The sequence below is a fragment of the Colias croceus genome, chromosome Z, assembly GCF_905220415.1.
Source record: "Colias croceus chromosome Z, ilColCroc2.1".
NCBI classification, from domain to species: domain Eukaryota; kingdom Metazoa; phylum Arthropoda; class Insecta; order Lepidoptera; family Pieridae; genus Colias; species Colias croceus.
In genome coordinates, this window is record NC_059568.1 from 10,315,244 (window position 1) to 10,343,160 (window position 27,917).

At 33.5% G+C, this 27,917-nt stretch overlaps 1 protein-coding gene across 3 annotated transcripts in view; it reads right to left on the reverse strand.

Annotated features, from left to right (window-relative positions):
• LOC123705094 (L-galactose dehydrogenase-like) overlaps positions 1-26,429 on the reverse strand; it is a 29,244-nt gene extending 2,815 nt beyond the window's left edge. The window contains exons 1-6 of one of the 3 annotated variants that reach the window (XM_045653719.1): positions 26,186-26,429; positions 4,594-4,711; positions 4,004-4,165; positions 3,334-3,567; positions 710-841; positions 323-495 (exon numbers count right to left, since the gene is read on the reverse strand). In XM_045653719.1, the coding sequence (XP_045509675.1) occupies positions 323-495; positions 710-841; positions 3,334-3,567; positions 4,004-4,165; positions 4,594-4,668 (776 nt within the window). In that variant the 5' untranslated portion in view covers positions 4,669-4,711; positions 26,186-26,429. Of the gene's footprint in view, positions 1-322; positions 496-709; positions 842-3,333; positions 3,568-4,003; positions 4,166-4,593; positions 4,712-5,058; positions 5,079-17,104; positions 17,239-26,185 lie in introns of those variants that run through there. The other 2 variants (XM_045653718.1, XM_045653720.1) reach the window with 2 other exon arrangements.
• Between the last annotated feature and the right edge of the window lie 1,488 nt (positions 26,430-27,917).

Genomic DNA, 27,917 nt, shown 5'->3' on the forward strand with positions numbered 1-27,917 from the left:
CTTGGCGTTATACGGAGTTTGACGTTAAATGGAGTGTCGTTATATAGAGTTTACACTGTATCTCTATACCAAATTTCATGCAAATTGGTTCAGTAGTTAATGTGTGATTAAGTAACAGACAGACAGACAGAGTTACTTTCGCATTTATAATATTATAGTATGGATTTATGAACAAATTAACAATCTATTGCTCCCGAGTCGCGGCATCCCTCGCGTCTGTATTGTAGGTAATTCTAAACCGTTGAACCTTGAACCCGCTTGAAGACAACAAGAAACTTTCAATAAAAATTGTCCAGCTGTTATTTAACATTATTTTTCATACCTCATCTGAACCTCAGCAAGTACTGCCTTTTCGTGATCAGTCAAACCCTCCTGTAGCACTCCGAGGGTATCCACCATTTGCTCTAAGCTGTAGAAACCACAGATGTTGGTGTCTATGCCTGGTTGGTTTAATGTGAACCAAGTCGCTATTCTGGCTAGTTCCACGTTACGTTCCTGTAAATAATATTCTGTTGAATTATAGATATTTCATATTTGGGAGGAAATTAAATACAAATGTAGTAAAATTGGGTTAGAACGATATTTTCTAGTAGTCTTTTTATCTGAATAAGTATGTATTATATTTACGTTTCTAAAAAAGTGAGTTTTTCAATTTTGTTGCATGTACGAACTAATTTCCCCCAGCTAAAGATAATTTTTGAGTAAATACCTTACAGAACTCGGAGGCTTTCTTACAGATAGCTTTTATATCATCGCTTGCTGGATGCCATGGTTGAGGCCCTTTGTTGGTAAGCAGCCCCATACCAGTGGCCGCGGCATTAATTATACCGATGCCTTTGTCCTAGAGAAGTAATAAGATATCATTTCTCAAGTTATTGGCTTATTTTTTGTGATAATATCACTTTCTGATATTATCAGTAGGTATCCACTTTTACGTATACGGCTTTGAGTATCTACGATAGTATTTTTAATGAAGATTCATTGTCAAGACGTAAACCTAATCCACAACTTGATAATGAATGTAACATACGCTTAGTGTATCCCGCGACTATAGTCGCGTTACCAGTACCACGGCTACCACCATGGAAATATACAGGGTGTAATCGTTAAGTGTGCACAAGCGATTATTCCGTAAATATTGCAGATATCAAAAAACTTTAAACTGATATCGAAAGTACTTAACCTAATGAGTAAAATGGCCATAATAAATTTAAATAAAACGAGAAATATCCAAAAATGTTACATTAAACGCTCCCATACATTTTGTAGATATTCATAGATTTGATGAAGATTGATTGATTTTCGAAATGACGTCCTCATTGTGCATACAATGAGGAGCTCTATTTAAAGTTTCTAAATGAACTTCCCTTCAAATTTTAGCGAACCAATTATAACAGAAAACCAAAAAAGAAAGAGAAAGCTAAAATCTTTCATATTAAATGTACATGGGATATTCACATCTCATACTAAATGTATGGGAGGGTTTAAAGATATTTTTTTTTGATATTTCTCGTTTTATTTTTAAAAAATTGTTACGGCCATTTTACTCATTACGGCCATTTTACTTTTGATATCAGTTTAAAGTTTTTTGTTATCTGTTATTTACGGAAAAATCGCCTGTGCACACTTAACGATTACATCCTGTAGGCTGTATAGGTATACCTACTTTATAGTTCCATGCCTACCACGGTACCTGGTGATTAAGTAGTCTGTGCAGTGTGCTAATTCAAAATACAATCTGTCTCTATACCATATTTTAATAAGCAACAAACATCTATCCACATTCCTTGCCATGTTAATAATATTAGTAGGATTCAATATCTACCTACTTATCAAAGAGAGCACGTTATTTCTTGTATTTGGAACTACAATAATTAATCTGTAAATAATAAATAACGATACTATTTGTTACATTCTACTTCAATATAGAACATTCTACACTGATCCACAAGGTGATAATGTACTGTAATCAGTGCCTTCTGGATTCTTGAACATTCAATATCATGTCTATCACAAAATTAATGAAACATAAACGAGCATTAGATATTAATTTTAGTAAAGCAGTGCGTTAACATATGTATTTTGTACACGTTTAAATATATTAATTATTCAGTTGTTTCTATCCAAATTAAAACATGTACTTTAAAAAGAAAGATCAAAGTCAAATTTTTAATATCCGGTAAAGTACCTAAATACCTAATGGGTGCTTGACGGTTGATTTTTTGTTGTTGGTTCTCTAGATATACGATCAATGTGTATAAAATCCATATTTTTTTGGATAAAAGGACGTAAGTTATGTCTACCAGCAGTGGCAATATTACTTGTATAATATCTATTATTTATTGCTGCTTATCGTAATGAGCAACAATACCTACTGATATCGGTCACAGTGAAGTGTTATTTAAAAATTATCTGTAGTACTGTAGTGTAGATAAAATTCATATATGTACATTCAAGAAACTAATAAAACAAATAGCGATCGCTAGTACTAAAATAGCGGAACTCTGTCATTTCATCCATAACTCGACAGCTCTCGGTGCCGAGCCAAATGTTTTACACGATAAAGACATAAATGATGTTTCTGGCATTCTCCCTACTTGATGCTTCTTCTGTTCTTTATAGTTAGATCTCTGACATACTTATACATATAAGACAAACCAGTGAAAACATGTTGATGTAATTTCACTTATTTCGATGACATTTTAAATATTTTAAATAAAAAATTGCGTATGGCACCCATTTAACAACGAATAAAACGTCTTGCAATAAAAAAATTATGTCTGATGGATCTATCTAAAGGCAAAAGATTAAAAATTACGCGTTAAAAAATGACTAAAGTTAAGTATATCTTACTGTGCAGATAAGATGCGCACTAATAAACGCAACCACTACCGCCAGCCAGACAGCCCGGACTCTAACCGAAAAAGCAAGAGAAACAGCATATCGAAAACCCAACTATACTAAAATGACTTTTTTTAAAACGTTGGTACCTAGCTCCCGTACCATTAACACCGTAGGTAATTATTAATTAAATTGATAGCTATCTTATTATTATCGATATTATATAGATTGATAGTTAAGTAGTTACCTACGTTTTAATTTTCATTTATTTTTTAATTATTATTGTACGCGCCTCGTCTCACAAACGTTATAATTACCTACCTACGTTTTCTGATGAACCCGATGAAATTTCTTTAATGTCGATCTGGATAATGCCACAGATAATGCTATGCATCATTTGGGTATGTTGGGAATAGATGTTATAACGGAACTATTAAGTAATTATATCTACTTATTAGTTTTTACCGGCCGCGACGGTTAGATATACCTTACCTTAAAATACTTAACGTAGTTTTGTAGCCTGTTATCAAACAGAGTTGATTTAGCGTAAGACAATATAGTTGATATCTTGATTTCTGATTCCTCAACGATTTCTTGCATCAGATCTATGTCATAATCAGCTAAGCCAATGAAACGTGCTTTTCCATCACGGACTGCACGTTCCAGAGTGGGTAAGGTTTCCTTCAAAATTACCGATGTATCTGGAGCGAACGTGACATCATGAACCTACAAACAAAGGTTCGTATGAAGGCAATAACATGAACATGCTTGAATCTCGTGTTCTATAGAAAAGTATTCATCTGTGAATCCAAACCAATGAATACATTTTGCCCTTAATTAAATCTGCATTTAAATGTTAATCAAAAAAATGATAATTTTCATATATTTTGTATCATTTAGGTAGGTATAACTTTTAGGTTAGGTTAGCTTCTTTTCTATGATTATATTACGTGCACTATAAAATTTATTATAGTTTTCAAAAAGCAATTTAAAAAAGTATAAAAGTATGCGGAAGATTTTCAAGATACTTAACAAGAACTAAAAACTCTTCAGTTTCATATTTTTTTCAGAATTCACTAGGTATAAAGCTTCACGCGATTAATTTTTATTGTGTCTTACAAACTAATTTAGATCAAATTGGCCGAACACCTTGACATCTGACCTGAATTAAATCAACGTAATCTAAACCAAGGAGCTGCAATGTATTATCCACGCCTATTTCGGTTCTTTCGGCGGAAAAGTCAAACATCTTGGTAGTTTCTTTCTCATATCTTCCAACCTTGCTGGCTATGTAGAACGAATCCCTGGGTACGCCTTGTAGAGCCTGTAAACATAAAAAGATAAGAAGGTATATTATTCCGATTCGTATTCCGCAAATGCTGTGGCTTTAGCGAGAATAAGTTCTGATGTTATTGATAATACAGTTCTAAATAAATATTTTTAGTATCTACCACCCTTATTTCATAAGGGATGTAGAAACTGTTTGTTTGTTTTGCCTACAACTCGAAATCAAGACTCAAGGCTAGGATGCTGTTAAAACAAAAGAAATATCTCGTCGCTGCGCGTGAATGTATTTTTAATTTCTTACAGCACATGCTTTAGGAATAAGTAGGTGCCTATTTCTTAGTCAATTTGTTTATTTTAGCAAAGCTATAATTGATACTAGACATCGTCAAGATAATTAGACATGTTCCATATGAGATATGCTCCATATCAACGTGGAACAGAATAAATTCGATTAGGTATATTAACCTTTCCGATAGTTTTCTCCGAACTTCCTTGACCATACCAACGGCCAGTTTCCAAATAGTTTATTCCTCGTTTCATAGACTCTTTTATTAGTTCTATACCGCTTTCCTCATTGAATGTTCTGAAAGTAAACATTATGAAAATTTGTTAATAAAATTATTTATGTGTAGAATGTAGATCTATCTAAATTCTAATCATCCTTTTGTGTGTATTATATTATCCTTATAAAAAAGTGATATTTTTTTAACGGAAACTGAGTCACATAATATGCAAATACACTTCATGTACTTAGGTAAATAAATATTCTTTTAATATAAAAGAAAAACTGAAAGCAGCAAAAAGTAAACTTATTGGGCTATGGTAATTTATTAAACAAAATCGAGCATTGAATATGAGTCGAATGAATCTGATATGAGTACCTAGTTAGAGAATGTTTTTAATATCAACTAAGTAACTATATGTACATACTTAACTACTTATATTTCAATCACAAATAGTTATTACAAGACTTATATTGTTACGCTAGTTGCATAACCGAAAAACGCTATCCTTGTCTGATAAATGATGTTACACGCATCCATATTCATCATCTTTAAAAGCCGGCAACCCTTATTTGCGGCCGGATTTAATTAGGCACCCATATATCTAATAATAAAAAATAATAATAATAAACTCTTTATTAGCAGGTAGGCAATATTAAAATGGGAACTATATTTTCTATCACCAAAATTTATATTTGTCATCAAGTTGTATCACCTAATAAATAGATCTATCCCCACGAAATATTTTCGTTCTCAGATAAACAAAAATTGTTCCCAGGTATGAATTATCAAATTAATGTTAACATGTGTGTAAAATAAGAGATCGATAACCAATAAAATTATATTGCATTACATGAATATAAACTTCGTTCTTATAATAACAGTTTTGTTACTTAAATAATAGCTCTGTGCTCAGAATGGTAGATCTGTCACCAAATAAATCGATTATCGATCCCTGACTGCGACTCCTTTTTATTTGATATTTTGGCACCAATACAGTAGTTACATTTTATTTCGTTCAGATATTAAATTAATTTGTATTCGTTACCAATTTAATACATCAATTTATAATTTTAATGAAAAAATGATCAAAGGGGCGGATACAAATTGGCACGCTTTAAAAATTGATTATTTTAACTTTAATTAAGTGTTTTATCTACAATTATGCTAGCCATAAGCCAGCTATTTTAAACCAGCGCTGATTGTTCAGTGGTAATTATTTTAAACAATAAATATTGATTATTTTGACTTTAATTGTTTTATTTACTACTCTGCTAAAAATTGTATTTAAATATAATTTATACTACCAGTGGAAATTTAGAACCTTGGGAGTCTAGTTAAGTAGCAGAATCTTTTGGTTGAAACGATGATGACAACCCTAATTTTTTATTTGAACTTAATGCAATTTTCTAGTTACATAATATGATTTATTGGTGATCTCTTTAAATAAGTTTGCTTAAATACTTATTAGGAACACCTATTATAATACATACAAAAACATTTATTTGGTACTAGACCTTATATCTCAGGATTTTAGGTGATTTATTGTGGAACTGATTTTGCATTGTTTGGTGACTACATTTAGGTGACAGATCTACTATTTTGAGGACAAACCCTATTATTTAAGAAACACAAAACTAATTAAATTGGTGATAGCTTAAATGATACCCTATTAAAATTAACAATTTATGTACTTACAATCTACTTAATCTAACAACCTACATGCTAAAAGGATTGCCGCTCAGCATTTTACAATGAAAAGCATAGGCTTGCATTGCACCTCGACACCTAATTATAAAAACGATCTAATCTAATGTATTAAATATAATAAATAAATATAAAAAGAGGAAATAATATAATAAATAGTAATATCTATTTTTATACATAATAATTAATAGAAGAAATTAGCTTTAATTTGATATAACTATTATTCATAAATGTGCGTTATGAACGTAAAAATGAATCAAAATCATACCTGTTTGCACCAGGCTGACAACATGATGCGGCCAGGTGAAAAGCGGCAACCGTGATTTTTTCACAATGTTTATATCATTTGCCGTGATGTAGACAAAACAAGTGAACGAAATTATTTCCCAAAAATCGATTAGAATAAATTTAATTAAACATGCTTGCGGCTTAATTTTAACTGGCAACCTAGTCGATATATTATATTCCACATTATATTCTCATAATTACCTACAAGTCAACAAGTGGATAGATTGTATACAAATATTGGGATATAGTTTAAGATCCCACCACAGAATCATTGCGTTCATAGTTTTTTTGATGAAACCAAAATTTTATCAAAACAAGCTCCTAGTTCAGGATACATCGCCCATTTTTGCAAGTGACTACTATCAAGCTAATTTTCCGTTTGTAGCTTTATTTTGATGAGACGCCCAATAATTTCGTGTACGAAAGTCTCGATTGTGGTAGCTAACAGAGATAACAAGGATAAAAATTTTTGATTTGATGGTTCTCAAATATTTATTACTAACTGAATGAATTTTTTTTGTTCAATCTCAAGATAATTACCTAAATTATTCGAAAAAATATTTGTCCTACAAAATCTATGGTTTGTTCAAAGAGTCCCCCTTTCCAAATTGTATCGATAACGAGGTCATCATAAATGATTACTAACAAGCTGATTTTTTTGTTTTCACTTAGTTAATGTTTATATAATTCAACAGACATATTGTCCTACAAATTGCGTAATAAATATTTGAGAACCATCAAATCAAAAAATTTTATCCTTGTTATCTCTGTTAGCTACCACAATCGAGAGTTTCGTACAAGAAATTATTCGGTGTCTCATCAAAATAAAGCTACAAACGGAAAATCAGCTTGTTAGTAGTCACTTGCAAAAATGGGCGATGTATCCTGAACTATCCCTATTCTGTCGGTTTTCGCGCGCGAGTCAAAGCCCAAAGGACCGGCTATACGAGTGCGATCGGCTGGCCACTTATGACATAATCGCGCGTATAGTCCGCATCGAACGCTCGCGCAAGATTCAAGAAGCACGCGTAAGCAAAAGTGGAAATTATGCCACATAATATATAATAGTACTTTCAACGATGAATAGATGTGATCCACCATCTCCGTTGGCGAGGACGACGACGTCGATGTATATTTCTTTTTACTTCATTAATATAATTAGCTAAAAATGCATACATATCGAACCTAGAAGTGTTTAAGGGAAAACAAAAGCCACGATATAATACTGACGAAGATGAGTTACAAGACATGCACAATTGAAATGGCCACTACATTTTCCATAAGAATAACCAGACCTACAAGTGATCACAGAAAAGATACGCTTGGTTGACGGCTTCAGCAAATGATTCATCTCTCGACGAGTTTCTCTTATTTTCGTATTGTCGATACGAAAATAAGATAAACATTTACTCAAGACAAGAGGCGGTAGTTATAAGTAAATTACATCCTTCAGTATCACCTTTCGTACCAAAATCTAGTACAAATTAAACTTCAAGTATCAATTCAAATATGAAAAGAACAGTCGAATCGCCTCTACACGGGAATATGAAACCAAACAAACAAGACATAAGAAATCCAACAGATCTTGCTCAGAAGAGAGGATTAGATACTCATTATCAAGTGAATGTGATAATATCCATAAGACTGGAAATAAAATATCTAATATAAGAACAGAATTCAGTGAAGAATATGTAAGTCATGAACTATCGTGTGCAAACGTAAAAAAATCGATAGAAAAAGTACGTGGTTGAAGGGTCCGGAAGAGCAAGCCATATCTTGTCTGTTCTTAGGGCCAATTACTTTTAAGAAGAGAGTAACAAGAAAGTCTCCAAATAGTCAAACGTCTGGAACCAGGTCTGTTGCAAGTGAGCCACTAAGGGTAGAAATCAACACAAGAATTTGTGGGCAAAGTTATGTTTCAAAGGCAATGTTGTGGGGTTTGAGGCAAAGTTGCTGTGGATGCGTTTGTTATCCACCAATCATATTCATTAATGCACATAGCACTGCAGGTAGGTAGCATATCTACATAGCACATCCCTGGTATAAAGACAACCTTAGAGAGGTCTTAGAGCAATGTCAAAATTGTAGTATAGTAATAATTTATGCAGCTTATTACATGACCAATTAATTAAAGTTCTCGGTACCTACATGTAGTATATCTATAAATAATATCATGTACCATAAGTAATATGAGTATCATTTATCGACAATTTATGTATTGTTTATTGTTCTAAACAATTTGAACATATTAGGTATCAGTGAGAGAAAATTTACAACATAATATTAACAATGTACCTATTAATACAACAATATCCACCATGATGCAAGTTGATAGGCTTATTTATTTTGTTGCCTAAAATGAGGTATAAACGCAACATTAATAATAACGTATAAAATACATGAGCATTATATCACATTCAAACATCCTTAAAAGGTCAGCAGACGAAAAATTCTATTCAATCTTTACAATTTGATTTTGATTTTTTTTTTCATTTGAAAGGTGAATTAGTCGGGTTTGTTCTTAGCAATGTGTAATGAACTATCGTGTGAAAACGTAAAAAAATCGATAGAAAAAGTACGTGGTTGAAGGGTCCGGAAGAGCAAGCCATATCTTGTCTGTTCTTAGGGCCAATTACTTTTAAGAAGAGAGTAACAAGAAAGTCTCCAAATAGTCAAACGTACGGAACCAGGTCTGTTGCAAGTGAGCCACTAAGGGTAGAAATCAACACAAGAATTTGTGCCTTCAGCGTAATCTACTGAACTGTCACAAAAACATATGAAGCGTGTAAACGACAAAACTGTCTCCACACAACATATCTGGATGAAGTTGGAAGCGAGCTTGAAAGTTAAAGATGAAATTATTAGAAAAAAACTTTCTAGCCCAAATTCGGAATAAAGGATAATCACAAGTAAAGTAAGAACTTGAAAATCAGGTCCATTATTATAGAAAACTGCACCTTTACCCATCCGTCTCTAACACCGCAGAGATGTGGTGAATGGTGATGGAGACGGAAGCTGAAAATACCGTGGACATCGTTCCGAACCAACGTCTCGATACTCAAGGAACTTAATATCGAAAAAAGTGTTTCGTCCATTGAGCAGATGTTTGTTTGTTCTTAGCAATGTGTAATGAACTATCGTGTGCAAACGTAAAAAAATCGATAGAAAAAGTACGTGGTTGAAGGGTCCGGAAGAGCAAGCCATATCTTGTCTGTTCTTAGGGCCAATTACTTTTAAGAAGAGAGTAACAAGAAAGTCTCCAAATAGTCAAACGTACGGAACCAGGTCTGTTGCAAGTGAGCCACTAAGGGTAGAAATCAACACAAGAATTTGTGCCTTCAGCGTAATCTACTGGACTGTCACAAAAATATATGAAGCGTGTAAAGGACAAAACTGTCTCCACACAACATATCTGGATGAAGTTGGAAGCGAGCTTGAAAGTTAAAGATGAAATTATTAGAAAAAAACTTTCTAGCCCAAATTCGGAATAAAGGATAATCACAAGTAAAGTAAGAACTTGAAAATCAGGTCCATTATTATAGAAAACTGCACCTTTACCTATCCGTCTCTAACACCGCAGAGATGTGGTGAATGGTGATGGAGACGGAAGCTGAAAATACCGTGGATATCGTTCCGAACCAACGTCTCGATACTCAAGGAACTTAATATCGAAAAAAGTGTTTCGTCCATTGAGCAGATGTTTGTTTGTTCTTAGCAATGTGTAATGAACTATCGTGTGCAAACGTAAAAAAATCGATAGAAAAAGTACGTGGTTGAAGGGTCCGGAAGAGCAAGCCATATCTTGTCTGTTCTTAGGGCCAATTACTTTTAAGAAGAGAGTAACAAGAAAGTCTCCAAATAGTCAAACGTACGGAACCAGGTCTGTTGCAAGTGAGCCACTAAGGGTAGAAATCAACACAAGAATTTGTGCCTTCAGCGTAATCTACTGGACTGTCACAAAAATATATGAAGCGTGTAAACGACAAAACTGTCTCCACAAAACATATCGAAAGCGAGCTTGAAAGTTAAAGATGAAATTATTAGAAAAAAACTTTCTAGCCCAAATTCGGAATAAAGAATAATCACAAGTAAAGTAAGAACTTGAAAATCAGGTCCATTATTATAGAAAACTGCACCTTTACCCATCCGTCTTTAACACCGCAGAGATGTGGTGAATGGTGATGGAGACGGAAGCTGAAAATACCGTGGACATCGTTCCGAACCAACGCAACGTCTCGATACTCAAGGAACTTAATATCGAAAAAAGTGTTTCGTCCATTGAGCAGATGCGAATTTTGAAGTTCTTTGGCCACATCACCAGAAATAGCTTAGAAATAGTGATTCCTTGCAATGTTAGGTCACACTTTTGAGTCATCTCAATACAATGGGAAATAAGGAGCTAGGGTTGCTGAAAAGTACCTAACAATCATAACCAATATCATGAAAATCAATTTTAATAGTAGTTAACTTAAAACAGCAAAAAAAAAATGCTTTAATTTTGATTTAAATTAATTTTTCACATTTGGGCAAAGTTATGTTTCAAAGGCAATGTTGTGGGGTTTGAGGCAAAGTTGCTGTGGATGCGTTTGTTATCCACCAATCATATTCATTAATGCACATAGCACTGCAGGTAGGTAGCATATCTACATAGCACATCCCTGGTATAAAGACAACCTTAGAGAGGTCTTAGAGCAATGTCAAAATTGTAGTATAGTAATAATTTATGCAGCTTATTACATGACCAATTAATTAAAGTTCTCGGTACCTACATGTAGTATATCTATAATATCATGTACCATAAGTAATATGAGTATCATTTATCGACAATTTATGTATTGTTTATTGTTCTAAACAATTTGAACATATTAGGTATCAGTGAGAGAAAATTTACAACATAATATTAACAATGTACCTATTAATACAACAATATCAACCATGATGCAAGTTGTTAGGCTTATTTATTTTGTTGCCTAAAATGAGGTATAAACGCAACATTAATAATAACGTATAAAATACATGAGCATTATATCACGTCATTCAAACATCCTTAAAAGGTCAGCAGACGAAAAATTCTATTCAATCTTTACAATTTGATTTTGATTTTTTTTTTCATTTGAAAGGTGAATTAGTCGGGTTTGTTCTTAGCAATGTGTAATGAACTATCGTGTGAAAACGTAAAAAAATCGATAGAAAAAGTACGTGGTTGAAGGGTCCGGAAGAGCAAGCCATATCTTGTCTGTTCTTAGGGCCAATTACTTTTAAGAAGAGAGTAACAAGAAAGTCTCCAAATAGTCAAACGTACGGAACCAGGTCTGTTGCAAGTGAGCCACTAAGGGTAGAAATCAACACAAGAATTTGTGACTTCAGCGTAATCTACTGGACTGTCACAAAAATATATGAAGCGTGTAAACGACAAAACTGTCTCCACAAAATATATCGAAAGCGAGCTTGAAAGTTAAAGATGAAATTATTAGAAAAAAACTTTCTAGCCCAAATTCGGAATAAAGAATAATCACAAGTAAAGTAAGAACTTGAAAATCAGGTCCATTATTATAGAAAACTGCACCTTTACCCATCCGTCTCTAACACCGCAGAGATGTGGTGAATGGTGATGGAGACGGAAGCTGAAAATACCGTGGACATCGTTCCGAACCAACGTCTCGATACTCAAGGAACTTAATATCGAAAAAAGTGTTTCGTCCATTGAGCAGATGTTTGTTTGTTCTTAGCAATGTGTAATGAACTATCGTGTGCAAACGTAAAAAAATCGATAGAAAAAGTACGTGGTTGAAGGGTCCGGAAGAGCAAGCCATATCTTGTCTGTTCTTAGGGCCAATTACTTTTAAGAAGAGAGTAACAAGAAAGTCTCCAAATAGTCAAACGTACGGAACCAGGTCTGTTGCAAGTGAGCCACTAAGGGTAGAAATCAACGCAAGAATTTGTGCCTTCAGCGTAATCTACTGGACTGTCACAAAAATATATGAAGCGTGTAAACGACAAAACTGTCTCCACAAAACATATCGAAAGCGAGCTTGAAAGTTAAAGATGAAATTATTAGAAAAAAACTTTCTAGCCCAAATTCGGAATAAAGAATAATCACAAGTAAAGTAAGAACTTGAAAATCAGGTCCATTATTATAGAAAACTGCACCTTTACCCATCCGTCTCTAACACCGCAGAGATGTGGTGAATGGTGATGGAGACGGAAGCTGAAAATACCGTGGACATCGTTCCGAACCAACGTCTCGATACTCAAGGAACTTAATATCGAAAAAAGTGTTTCGTCCATTGAGCAGATGTTTGTTTGTTCTTAGCAATGTGTAATGAACTATCGTGTGCAAACGTAAAAAAATCGATAGAAAAAGTACGTGGTTGAAGGGTCCGGAAGAGCAAGCCATATCTTGTCTGTTCTTAGGGCCAATTACTTTTAAGAAGAGAGTAACAAGAAAGTCTCCAAATAGTCAAACGTACGGAACCAGGTCTGTTGCAAGTGAGCCACTAAGGGTAGAAATCAACACAAGAATTTGTGCCTTCAGCGTAATCTACTGGACTGTCACAAAAATATATGAAGCGTGTAAACGACAAAACTGTCTCCACAAAACATATCGAAAGCGAGCTTGAAAGTTAAAGATGAAATTATTAGAAAAAAACTTTCTAGCCCAAATTCGGAATAAAGAATAATCACAAGTAAAGTAAGAACTTGAAAATCAGGTCCATTATTATAGAAAACTGCACCTTTACCCATCCGTCTCTAACACCGCAGAGATGTGGTGAATGGTGATGGAGACGGAAGCTGAAAATACCGTGGACATCGTTCCGAACCAACGTCTCGATACTCAAGGAACTTAATATCGAAAAAAGTGTTTCGTCCATTGAGCAGATGTTTGTTTGTTCTTAGCAATGTGTAATGAACTATCGTGTGCAAACGTAAAAAAATCGATAGAAAAAGTACGTGGTTGAAGGGTCCGGAAGAGCAAGCCATATCTTGTCTGTTCTTAGGGCCAATTACTTTTAAGAAGAGAGTAACAAGAAAGTCTCCAAATAGTCAAACGTACGGAACCAGGTCTGTTGCAAGTGAGCCACTAAGGGTAGAAATCAACACAAGAATTTGTGCCTTCAGCGTAATCTACTGGACTGTCACAAAAATATATGAAGCGTGTAAACGACAAAACTGTCTCCACAAAACATATCGAAAGCGAGCTTGAAAGTTAAAGATGAAATTATTAGAAAAAAACTTTCTAGCCCAAATTCGGAATAAAGAATAATCACAAGTAAAGTAAGAACTTGAAAATCAGGTCCATTATTATAGAAAACTGCACCTTTACCCATCCGTCTCTAACACCGCAGAGATGTGGTGAATGGTGATGGAGACGGAAGCTGAAAATACCGTGGACATCGTTCCGAACCAACGCAACGTCTCGATACTCAAGGAACTTAATATCGAAAAAAGTGTTTCGTCCATTGAGCAGATGCGAATTTTGAAGTTCTTTGGCCACATCACCAGAAATAGCTTAGAAATAGTGATTCCTTGCAATGTTAGGTCACACTTTTGAGTCATCTCAATACAATGGGAAATAAGGAGCTAGGGTTGCTGAAAAGTAACAATCATAAAATTAACTGCGTTAAAAACAACCGACTTCAAAAACGGAAAAGTAAAAAATAAAAAAGATTTGATATTATTAATTACTACATATTATTTAGATGTGCTATTTATTAAATAGGTTTGATGTCGGTGCACGGGCTTAATACTAAGTGCTTAGTGTTTGGCACCGACTTCAAACCTATTTAATAAATAGCACATCTAAATAATATGTAGTAATTAATAATATCAAATCTTTTTTATTTTTTACTTTTCCGTTTTTGAAGTCGGTTGTTTTTAACGCAGTTAATTTTATTTAATACTTTTTAGTGTAATATTCAACACAAATCAAACGAGCCCAAACTCGATAAAGTTGAGTCAATATATTACTGAGTTCCTATGGCCACCTTCCGATTCCATCATCAAATCAGCTCTATGTCATGATAATGTTTCATCGCTATCCAATTTACACACTTATACAAAATTTCAGCTCAATCGGTTACCGGGAAGTGAATCAAAGTTACTTGCTACATTCCAATTAAGTCATCGAGTACAGACAAAAATGCTCATAAAATAAAAACTACTGGGCCTTGCCGAATAAAATTTTTATGGGACCAATTCGACACCATCCTGCATCGAACAAAAAAAGAATCACGTAAATCGGTTCAGAAACCTCGGAGTAATCGGTGTACATACATAAAAAAAAAAAAAAAAAATATACCGGCCGAATTGATAACCTCCTCCTTTTTTTTGAAGTCGGTTAATAACCAATATCATGAAAATCAATTTTAATAGTAGTTAACTTAAAACAGCAAAAAAAAATGCTTTAATTTAATTTTTCACATTTGGGCAAAGTTATGTTTCAAAGGCAATGTTGTGGGGTTTGAGGCAAAGTTGCTGTGGATGCGTTTGTTATCCACCAATCATATTCATTAATGCACATAGCACTGCAGGTAGGTAGCATATCTACATAGCACATCCCTGGTATAAAGACAACCTTAGAGAGGTCTTAGAGCAATGTCAAAATTGTAGTATAGTAATAATTTATGCAGCTTATTACATGACCAATAAATTAAAGTTCTCGGTACCTACATATAGTATATCTATAATTTCATGTACCATAAGTAATATGAGTATCATTTATCGACAATTTATGTATTGTTTATTGTTCTAAACAATTTGAACATATTAGGAATCAGTGAGAGATAATTTAAATGAAAATATTAACAATGTACCTATTAATACAACAATATCAACCATGATGCAAGTTGATAGGCTTATTTATTTTGTTGTCTAAAATGAGGTATAAACGCAACATTAATTATAACGTATAAAATACATGAGCATTATATCACATTCAAACATCCTTAAATGGTCAGCAGACGAAAAATTCTATTCAATGTTTACAATTTGATTTTGTTTTTTTTTTCATTTGAAAGGTGAATTAGTCGGGTTTGTTCTTAGCAATGTGTAATGAACTATCGTGTGCAAACGTAAAAAAAATCGATAGAAAAAGTACGTGGTTGAAGGGTCCGGAAGAGCAAGCCGTATCTTGTCTGTTCTTAGGGCCAATTACTTTTAAGAAGAGAGTAACAAGAAAGTCTCCAAATAGTCAAACGTACGGAACCAGGTCTGTTGCAAGTGAGCCACTAAGGGTAGAAATCAACACAAGAATTTGTGCCTTCAGCGTAATCTACTGAACTGTCACAAAAACATATGAAGCGTGTAAACGCCAAAACTGTCTCCACACAACATATCTGGATGAAGTTGGAAGCGAGCTTGAAAGTTAAAGATGAAATTATTAGAAAAAACTTTCTAGCCCAAATTCGGAATAAAGGATAATCACAAGTAAAGTAAGAACTTGAAAATCAGGTCCATTATTATAGAAAACTGCACCTTTACCCATCCGTCTCTAACACCGCAGAGATGTGGTGAATGGTGATGGAGACGGAAGCTGAAAATACCGTGGACATCGTTCCGAACCAACGCAACGTCTCGATACTCAAGGAACTTAATATCGAAAAAAGTGTTGCGTCCATTGAGCAGATGCGAATTTTGAAGTTCTTTGGCCACATCACCAGAAATAGCTTAGAAATAGTGATTCCTTGCAATGTTAGGTCACACTTTTGAGTCATCTCAATACAATGGGAAATAAGGAGCTAGGGTTGCTGAAAAGTAACAATCATAACCAATATCATGAAAATCTATTTTAATAGTAGTTAACTTAAAACAAAGCAAAAAAAATGCTTTAATTTTAATTTAAATTAATTTTTCACATTTGGGCAAAGTTATGTTTCAAAGGCAATGTTGTGGGGTTTGAGGCAAGGTTGCTGTGGATGCGTTTGTTATCCACCAATCATATTCATTAATGCACATAGCACTGCAGGTAGGTAGCATATCTACATAACACATCCCTGGTATAAAGACAACCTTAGAGAGGTCTTAGAGCAATGTCAAAATTGTAGTAAAGTAATAATTTATGCAGCTTATTACATGACCAATTAATTAAAGTTCTCGGTACCTACATGTAGTATATCTATAATATCATGTACCATAAGTAATATTAGTATCATTTATCGACAATTTATGTATTGTTTATTGTTCTAAACAATTTGAACATATTAGGTATCAGTGAGAGAAAATTTACAACATAATATTAACAATGTACCTATTAATACAACAATATCAACCATGATGCAAGTTGATAGGCTTATTTATTTAGTTGCCTAAAATGAGGTATAAACGCAACATTAATTATAACGTATAAAATGCATGAGCATTATATTACATTCAAACATCCTTAAAAGGTCAGCAGACGAAAAATTCTATTCAATCTTTACAAGGTAATGTGAACATATTATTATCTGATATGAATAACAGAAAAAGTATTATTCACATACCCGTATATATTAGTGAATGCTGCACCTCCTATGCTCACATGAGATACATTCATCCCCGTAGAACCGAGAACGTTATAATTCATTATAATAAAATTCAATTGTAATCTGGTGACACGTGTCCTTTCGGAACGACCGACCGGCGGCAACTGAATTCTCCAATCAGTTTGTATCGCGGAAAACATCTATGATACTTGTATACAGTCTAGCTATAGCATTCGCTTCTAGATTACAATTTATTTACAACAGATTTAACGTATCTACGTTTGAATGCTTAAACCCAAGGAACCGGAAAATGAGAGCATTTCAAATTATATGCAATTTCCGATTTCAATTGTGCATTGATTTAAATCAAGCATGTCAACTTCTCAAGCATTATCGTGGGTAGGTATTATACGACGCAAAACGGGGTCTATAAATTTAATGTACCTGTTTGTCTGTCTGTGGTATCGTAACTATCGAACAGATGAACTGAATTTGATTTTGTTTTTTTTTTTCATTTGAAAGGTGAATTAGTCGAGTTTGTTCTTAGCAATGTGTAATGAACTATCGTGTGCAAACGTAAAAAAATCGATAGAAAAAGTACGTGGATGAAGGGTCCGGAAGAGCAAGCCATATCTTGTCTGTTCTTAGGGCCAATTACTTTTAAGAAGAGAGTAACAAGAAAGTCTCCAAATAGTCAAACGTACGGAACCAGGTCTGTTGCAAGTGAGCCACTAAGGGTAGAAATCAACACAAGAATTTGTGCCTTCAGCGTAATCTACTGGACTGTCACAAAAATATATGAAGCGTGTAAACGACAAAACTGTCTCCACACAACATATCGAAAGCGAGCTTGAAAGTTAAAGATGAAATTATTAGAAAAAACTTTCTAGCCCAAATTCGGAATAAAGGATAATCACAAGTAAAGTTAGAACATGAAAATCAGGTCCATTATTATAGAAAACGGTGAATGGTTATGGAGACGGAAGCTGAAAATACCGTGGACATCGTTCCGAACCAACGTCTCGATACTCAAGGAACTTAATATCGAAAAAAGGGTTTCATCCATTGAGATTTTATTGATAATCATTAAACAAAAAAATGTTAATTGATAACAATTTGTAGTAGTGAAGTCTCCGATTCCAAAAGAGAAGTAAAAATCCTGTATGATAATAATATGTGAAGGGTAGCCGCGGGCCACCACCATATAGTAGGGCCGGGGATTACATATTATATGTACCGTGTACACAGTAAATATACATAGTGTACTTCGCTAGGTATATACAAATAAAGGAAATACTTAGTAAAATAGGGTAAAATGCATTATACGATTACGTATGTAGGGATAATAGGGTAGCTAGGATGCTGGAAGTGGATTTAATCGAGCATAAGCCTATTGGAACTGGTTGATTAGACGATAGCAAGAAATAAAAGTCCTATAATGTTTCCACTTATAACGGTCTACAGATTTCCATAAAACAGGAACAGGAAATACCTACACAAGCGTGGCAGATATTGATAATTTCATGGATGGCTTTGAAATAAAATATAGGTACATTAATCATTTTGTGGCTATCGAAAAGGTGTAAAATAAATAGTTCAGGATACATCGCCCATTTTTGCAAGTGACTACTATCAAGCTAATTTTCCGTTTGTAGCTTTATTTTGATGAGACGCCCAATAATTTCGTGTACGAAAGTCTCGATTGTGGTAGCTAACAGAGGCTAACAGAGATAACAAGGATAAAAATTTTTGATTTGATGGTTCTCATATTTATTCTTCATATATTAAAGAAGTCCCAATATGGACGGTCAAGTGGCTTACGTACATACCTGTTAATACCAGTTAGAATCTTTATTTGCAAGTGACAAGACGTTCTCTCATTGTTTGGAATTGTAACAAAATTTGAAAAAGTTTAATTTTGTGTTTCCGTGTGGATTTGAATTTGGTTCTCTGCGATCGATTGTTCTCGCTCGTTACGCACGGAGCTATCTATAGCTAAGAATCACCGTGCGAATTAAGCGATCAGTTAACTGCGTACGCGCAGTGATACACCAAAGTCCCTGATCTGATGAATGTACTTCTCGTCAGTCTTCTTTAAATAGAATACAAGATATGCTTTAATCTCTTTCTGCATTGCCTACTCAGGTAGAAAGTCTTGGGAGCGATTTGAACAAACTAACTTCTAAAATAAACATAACCGTTATCGAAGACATCAAGATATTGATATTAAACTGTCGATAGTCCACACAATAAATAACGAGGTGAAAAAATTAAGTCCCAAACCAAACTGTTTGAAGATCGACTCCACGTATTCGAATCACAGGCAGCAAAAAGTCGTTATATTATAACCAACCTTCAAACCACCATTGCAAATCTTTAGCTTGACTTCAAACGAGTTGAGCAAAAGAATAAGTTTTTAAATATTGAGGATGTTGGATTACCGAAAAACCGAATGAAAACTTACTAGACGAATTTGTTCGCCTAGATACTGCCATTAATTGTTGCATTAACAAATTATTTATTTGACGATATTGAGTTCAGCTCTAGGGTGCAATAATTCATAAAAGCGGTTTTCCACGTAAAATTGTAGCGAAACTGAGGTACAAGATCATTAAAGACAACCTAACCTAATTAATAACTGCAGAAAATATAATAATGCAAAGGGATTAACATCGAACGACCTTGGCTTTGAATGCAACTCGATGAAAATATTTTTAAATGAGGATTTGACCATAGCTAATAAAATTTGACTAAACACCTGTAAGCAACGCGTCAAGGAGGGGAATAATAAATTTGTTTGGGTGAAAAACTGTACAATATATTTACGTGCGAGTGAAAAATCCCCGGCCAAAACTATTTCGTCAGAAGAAGACTTAAAATGTTTTTAGAAGCATCTATTTAATGTGTCTTTTGTATTATTGCTCATCTGAAATAATAGGTATGTTACACAGTCATTATCCCGATTGTAAAGCAAATTTTAACTCATTTTGACACACTTATACATGTACAATGTACATACACTCTTTACATTTACTCTTATCGAAAACAGAACACAACTTTATTCACCTCTTTAATAAAATAACATTATATAAAAGAAAATTTATCATTTAGGTTTCGTACACCTAATATTCATCGCAACATTCCACAACTTTGAATAGTTTTTTCTCAACTACCCGCATTTCTTGCAGTATTTTCTGTCACATGAGTTTATTTTTATATTTTAACGTTGTTTTGTATTATAACTTACGCTTTAAAATTTTACTTACATATTAGGTATTTATTATCAGAATACTCGCGGTTTACGAACTGTTAACAGAGTTGCGTATAAACATAGTTCGATAGACAAAACAAAAAGAAAGGTGGTGGCATGGTGGTGGTGTCTCGTTATGGGTTCAAAAATCGTTAATGGCATATTTAATAAAAATATACGGTGTGACGACGTAGAAAGTGTTTGGGTCTCAATTCCTGCGGAGGTTTTTAATAATAATTTTACTAAAGCGAAGGTGATTTTCAAATATTTCTTCAAACTCAAACACGTTAAAAAAGTTTAACCACGCCCTATCTTTATGATAATTACCTACCCTAATAATACGCACTTCGATGCTGGAGATTTTAACCTACCTTTTATTTCATGGAGTGATTACTTCACCTACAATTACAAGTAACAATAACTCAATGTTCGGAAGCTGCATTGGACCTTTTAAATATTAAAAATTTAATGGGGGCTGGGCTCGGCAGTATATTTTCTCAGAAAACTGTTGTGGAAATATCCTAGATCTTATATTTTCTAATTTATTAATCACACTATACTACCCAAGTACTGCGGAGAGGATACAGACTTTCCCAACCTCCAAGAAATTATCTACTCCGGAGCATACACAGCCGCTACGCACAATGGATCGAAAATTAGAAATAACCCCATTCATACACCACACAAGCATAAAACTCCACTCTGGCAGGTTAGATTGGAAAAAAGAATTGAAGACTTCCGAGTTAAAACTGGCAGACTCACCTAATACATTAAAGGAAACAGCAGCCCAAGATTAAAAAGACATATTGAATCGATTAAACGCACCTATAAAATTCACTCTCAGCATGAAAATGAAAATACAGATCTTTCACATTTCTTAGATACCCTGAAGCAGAAACTTAGCGCTTTATCCAGTAGGCTACGTAGGTATAAGCAAACTGCACTGAGGAAATCTCAAAATACCCATTTCACTATGAATGAAAAATCTTTCTATAGGAACTTTAATCAATCTTCTCCAGAGCCACGCGACGAGTTAGATGAACTACCGAATCCTGAAGATGTCCATGGTTTCTGGTCAAATATTTGGGCGAAACCAATTCAACACAACCCCGCAGAATGGATTAAAGATGAAAAAGACAGTCTTATCGACGTATTAGACATGAAATATGAAGATGTCTCTATTGAATTATTTCGGTTTGTCATAGGAAAGACACACAATTGGAAAGCTACTGGATCTGATAAGTTACACAATTACTGGTATAAAAAATTTACTGCCGTCCACCATTTGTTATTAACTCATATAAACATCACCCGAATCAATGCCTAAATTGCTATCAGTCTTGGTCTTGCTTGTCCAGTCTTGGTCTTGGTCTCGGTCTTGCATATTCAGTTTTGGTCTTGGACCAAGACCAAGACTGCAAGACCAAAACCGATTTTGCTCATCACTATTCCAGTTTTTCAATTTTATTTTTGTAATATTTCGAACGCTATTATAGATAGATACAGGAATGGCCTTTCATTTGTTTGAAAGGGGACACTAAGGGCTATTGACAAAAATATAAAATTAAAAATGGTCAAAAATGACGGATGACATTAAAATTTCGACTCAATTTTTTTTTGTTTAAATGTTTTTTCATATTTCAAATTTCAAATTTCAGGGCTTCAAAAATCAAATCGTCGAGATCTGTTGATACCTCAATTTTTTTAAAACGGGATAAAACCAATAACTTCCTGATGTTTCGAAATTCTTCGATTTTTTGAGCGGGAAGTTAAAACAAGGTTAAAACGTATAAAAACTCGAAGAAAGTTAAAATAAAATAAAAATAGCTTAGCTCTTCATCAACCATGTGTTAACCAGACATTGGGAAACAATAGTTCAAGAATATTCTTTTCAGACAATGGCAAGTTTTACCGTTTTTATATTTGGTGTTTATATTCAGTAAAATAAATTAAAAAACAGTACTACAAAAGAACATTCGTAGAAGTCGTGACAAACATTCTCATATATCCTATTTACAACGGAAGTTATATTTTTTTTTTTAGTTTGGTCTTGCATTTTGGTCTTGGTCTTGCATTATCGGTCTTGGTTTCTGTCTTGTTCTTGCTCATTCGGTCTTGGTCTTGGTCTTGCGATTTTGCAAGACCAACACCGATTTTGCTCATCACTAATCGATATACAAAACCTACATAATAAAATTATTACTAATTTACGTTCATACTTTCACAATAAAACCTTAGATTCCGTACTGCACAAGGCTATCTCTCACACCGACAAAAAACTTACACCTCTAAACCTATCAGACAGAAGTACCCAAAAAAATGAAAAAATTAGAAAACCACAAGAGAAAATAGATGCATGGCTACAGAAATCTCTACATGGCAGACACTGACGCGATTTGATGAATACTGACATCGACAAGCTGGCATCCAACAATTGGCTCAAACGCGGCGAGTTGTTTTCAGAGACAGAAGGCTTTATGATTGCCATACAAGACCAAATAATTGATACGAGAAACTATAGGAAGTTCATACGGAATGACCCAAATTTAGTTACAGACCAATGTAGACAATGTCACAGCGCATCCGAAACAATCCAGCACATTACAGGGGCTTGCAGGTCGCTTGCTCAGACAGACTACAAGCATAGGCACGACCAAGTCGCGTCTATAATACATCAATATCTGGCCATCAAATATAATCTCATCACCGAAAAAGTATCTTACTATACCTACATACACCCTTAAAATAATTCTAGATTCCACAAACTACAAACTCTACTGGGACAGAACCATTATCACGGATAAAACAATACAAAGCAATAGACCTGATATTACCCTCCTAGATGAACGAAACAAAGTTGTATAGCCAAAATTTCATTCTTTGGCTGCGCCTGCCTATAACATGTTTTTTCCTTGGTTTTTTCCCAATTGCGGGCAACTACGTGAGCTGTCCAAAACAGTAAAAGACTAATCAATGGAGTAGCGCGGTTTCGTCGCCCGAGGCCGAATGGAAAAACGATTATTTTTTTTACATGCGTACGATTTTTTTTAGAAGAGTAAAATATTAAAAGTCCCGACAGAATTGATTTATGAAATAGTTATAGGAAGCGGACCCAAAATTTTTGTTGTACTCTAAACATTGAAATAGTATCTGTGTTTATTAACTTAAATGTTCATTCATAATTATATTGATCCAAAGATCGACTAATATACTTAGACGGAAAACAATAAATTAAAATATCCTATGACCTGTGTCCTTCGGCCTTCCGCAGGTCTCAAGCTATCTCTGTACCAAAGAAGTACTTTTTGACTTTAGCCCAGACATAGTTACATACAGACAGACAAAAATTCTAAAAACTAAATTTTTCGCATCGATATAGATACATTGTAGATTTGTAGATCACGCCATCATGTATAGGTACCTATGTATCTGATAAGCTTTTTTTTCTCATGACCCATTTTAAACGCAATATTATGGTACTACATTATTTGACGAGTGATAAAAAAAGTGAAGTCCCGTGTCCCCGTAAGGGGCAGATTCATTATACATATGATTTTCTTTAGGGACAAGTAGATGATCAGCCTTCTGTGTGAGACTTTTTTTTTGTCTTTGTCTCCACCGGGAATCAAACCGAGGGGACCTGCCCCTCGGTTCTACGCTCACGTGACAGCCACTGTACCAAGGGGGCGGTCTACTAGTGATAGCTGCCCTCTATTCATTTATATATGAACCGATACACTGATAGGAACTTAAAAATAACCATCAATTCGGATTAATTATCCATAGATGTCGCTACTATTAATAACATGCGTAAAATCAGGTTATTTATTATACCTTAGAAAATATATATGTCTTTTTTCAATTAATTATTTTTGTGTTTCATGATTTTTCTAAAGATTCTCTAAATATTTCAAGCGTCTATGTGTTGCCGTTATAAAAATCGAGCAACAGTCTTTAATTCAAGCTTGTTGCATGGGAGCCCTTAATTGTTTATTACATTTTTATTTTTAACTAGCTGTGCTGTGTGGTTTCACAGTGCGGAGCACCTGTTGGTATAAGCATGATGATAATATTATATAGCCTTCCTCGATAAATAGTCTATCTAACGGACCAGTAATTCCTTGTTACGTAACAAACAAGCAAACAAATTCTTCCACTTTATTATATTAGTATAGATAATTTCAATTTTTTTTTTAATTTTCAACTATTTTACTATCACAGTCCAGGAGATACAGCATACAGATGGACAGACAAACAGACAGCACAGTCTCAGTAATTGTTTAACTGTATTGTTCAGTATCCTAAAAATACTTCATTTATTATTAATAGTTATGTACAATTCTTTAAATACTTATTTATGAAAATATTAATTTTTTAAATTGATTCGGCCAAAATTGTAAATTTATTTTTCAAGAGACCTTGTTATATTAAAATAATAGTGAAAAAACTACAATATATAAAAGAAAGTATGAACCCTTCAGTAAAATACTTTTTAATGTATGTTATTGTCACATCTATCAAGTTACAAGGAGATTTTGTCAACAATGTAGAACTTATAACTTACAACCCAAATTGACTCATGAATAAATAGAAAAATATAGTCTATCTCAAAACAATGTAGCTTTCGACAGGTAATTTTAATGTAATTTTACATTATATTTCATAAGAGTAATGTTCAATAATATGGTGTCTAAAAATAAAACGGGTATCATTTAAGTTATCACCAATTTAATTAGTTTTGTGTTTCTTAAATAATAGGGTTTGTCCTCAAAATAGTAGATCTGTCACCAAAAAATGCAAAATCAGTTCCACAATAAATCACCTACAATCCTGAGATATAAGGTCTCGTACCAAATAAATGTTTTTGTATGTATTATAATAGGTGTGTCCTAATAAGTATTTAAGCAAACTCATTTAAAGAGATCACCAATAAATCATATTATGTTACTAGAAAACAATTAAAGTTAAAAAAATCAATATTTATTCTTAAAAATAATAACCACTGAATAATCAGCTCTGGTTTAATAGCTGGCTTATGGCTAGCATAATTGTAGATAAAACACTTAATTAAAGTTAAAATAATCAATATTTATTGTTAAAAAAACAATAATCACTGAATAATCACTAATCAGCTCTGGTTTGTATTTCGAAGGGCGTCCCCTTTTTCTTTTCTGGCCGATAAGCACATTTTTTGCTTCTGGTGGGGGGTTGGCTTTAAGCGTATGGCTAATCCGCATATGTTTGCACAGGTCAATTTTTATAGCGCGCCAATTTGTCTCTGCCCCTTTGATCATTTTTTCATTAAAATTATAAATTGATGTATTAAATTGGTAACGAATATTAATTTAATATCTGAACGAAATAAAATGTTACTACTGTATTGGTGACAAAATATCAAATAAAAAGGAGTCGCAGTCAGGGATCGATAATCGATTTATTTGGTGACAGATCTACCATTCTGAGCACAGAGCTGTTATTTAAGTAACAAAACTGTTATTATAAGAACGAAGTTTATATTCATGTAATGCAATATAATTTTATTGGTTATCGATCTCTTATTTTACACACATGTTAACATTAATTTGATAATTCATACCTGGGAACAATTTTTGTTGAACGAAAATATTTCGTGGGGATAGATCTATTTATTAGGTGATACAACTTGATGACAAATATAAATTATGGTGATAGAAAATATAGTTCCCAAATAAAACTTTTTTCACAACCAGGTGTACATGAGAATAAAACCAAGGAGTCCCAGTTACGAATACACTAAAGAAACAGAACTCATCATTATCTTGTACTTGTTATTAGACAAAATGAACAGTGTAATGGATATAAAATTGAACCTGCACTGTACCCGGCCAATCTACTCACGAGCTTCGCACTAGCATGTTTCACTTTGTCACTAACGATTCAATGATGTAAATAGTTTAAATTAAAATTTCGATTATAAAAAAAAAACAAAGTAGGTAGTAGTAAACAACGTAGTACCTACATATAAAACCCTTTCTAATTTCTCATATTATTAGTTTTGGTCTAAGGTTTTGGTATGTTTAAGTTGTATCATTTTTTTTGTTTTTATTTTATTAACCTAGATTATAATAATACATTTTTTAACAAAACCTATCGAAAATTAATATAATATAATATTATATTATTAAATTGCTGTAGAAATTTAAATAAATTTATGACGTTTGACAGATGGGTTATGACTTTGAAGTTTGATTTGAAGTTTGCTCAAAAGAAATGGCAATGACATTTCTAATTGGAAGATATCAAGTCTTAGATACTAGGTGTGTCAGTATAAAAATATGTAATTACGGAAAATTTAGGGAGAAATAGCCGATATGAAAAATATTGTAAATGCAGTAATATCTGTGAGGTGAATTTGCTGAAACGAGGTGAAATACAAAACGAGGGTGTTTGCCAAACACACGTGTCTGAAGTGAAACTTGTTTGGCAAGATTGAAAGATAGAAAAGTCGCCTTACTCTATGGCGTGACGGTATTGGTATTGTTATGACGCGACCTTGAAATTTTTGTCTCAACCCGCCTCTAGAAGTTACTTCAATAACATTTTAATAAAATATTTTTTACTTTTATCAAAATATTCATCTAAGCTAAAGCCTTGTTTGGATCTCTTGCAATGATGTGATGTTTTAATTGTTTTAGTAAAAAAATTATTTTTAAAGATTTTATTTCTTTTTATTGAAAACTAGCGGTCCGCCCCTGCTTTCCCCGTGGTACATGTATATGTTTTTCTTTCTATAAGAACCATTCTCGCTCTTCAAGGATTATTATAAAAAAAGAATTATCAAAATCGGTCCACCCGTTCACTCGTGATGCCGAGACCAAGGAAAACGGGTTACAGTACTCCCAAACTGATAATGCGCATAGAAAAATTCGTCACTGTTCGGCAAATGTCATATTCCCCGAGCCTCCGAAGATGATATTATGTATACTATAGAGTGGTTAAATGTATTTTCTTCATGCATAGTTTATTAGAATTATGAGTTTTAAATTATAAATAATATTGTATTTCCAGATATTCATCCATATATTTTGTGTTGGTATACATTAATCTTAGAAACTATGTTAGTAATACGTTTTATATTATGGTTTTATTGTGATTTTATGGTAAAGTAACGAAAATTGTTTCAATAATTCAATGTAAGTTAATGGCGAGGATAAGCCACAGCCCACACGATTGCGAATATATATTTGTTGTATTGATTTACTCGGAAAATTCTATACTTAGAATTATTAGTGTCTTACTGAAGTTGGTGTAATGATGGATGTATGGAAGGTTAAAATAAGACAAAGTTTATATTAAAAAAAATGATTTTCAAACACTGGTTTACATTAAAATTGTAGAAATCTAGTCATTAAAATCTCAGTCCAAAGGATTGACAGAATCAGGGATTATCTCTATTTTTGATATCGTAGAATGATCAGAACTTTCATTACGCTCTTATTAATTTTCAATTTCCCCACTGCTATCTGCTACCTGTGCCTGTGTAAATAATCATTTTATCGGAAGATTCAACTTTGAAACAAAGAAGTGTATGTAACAGCAGCT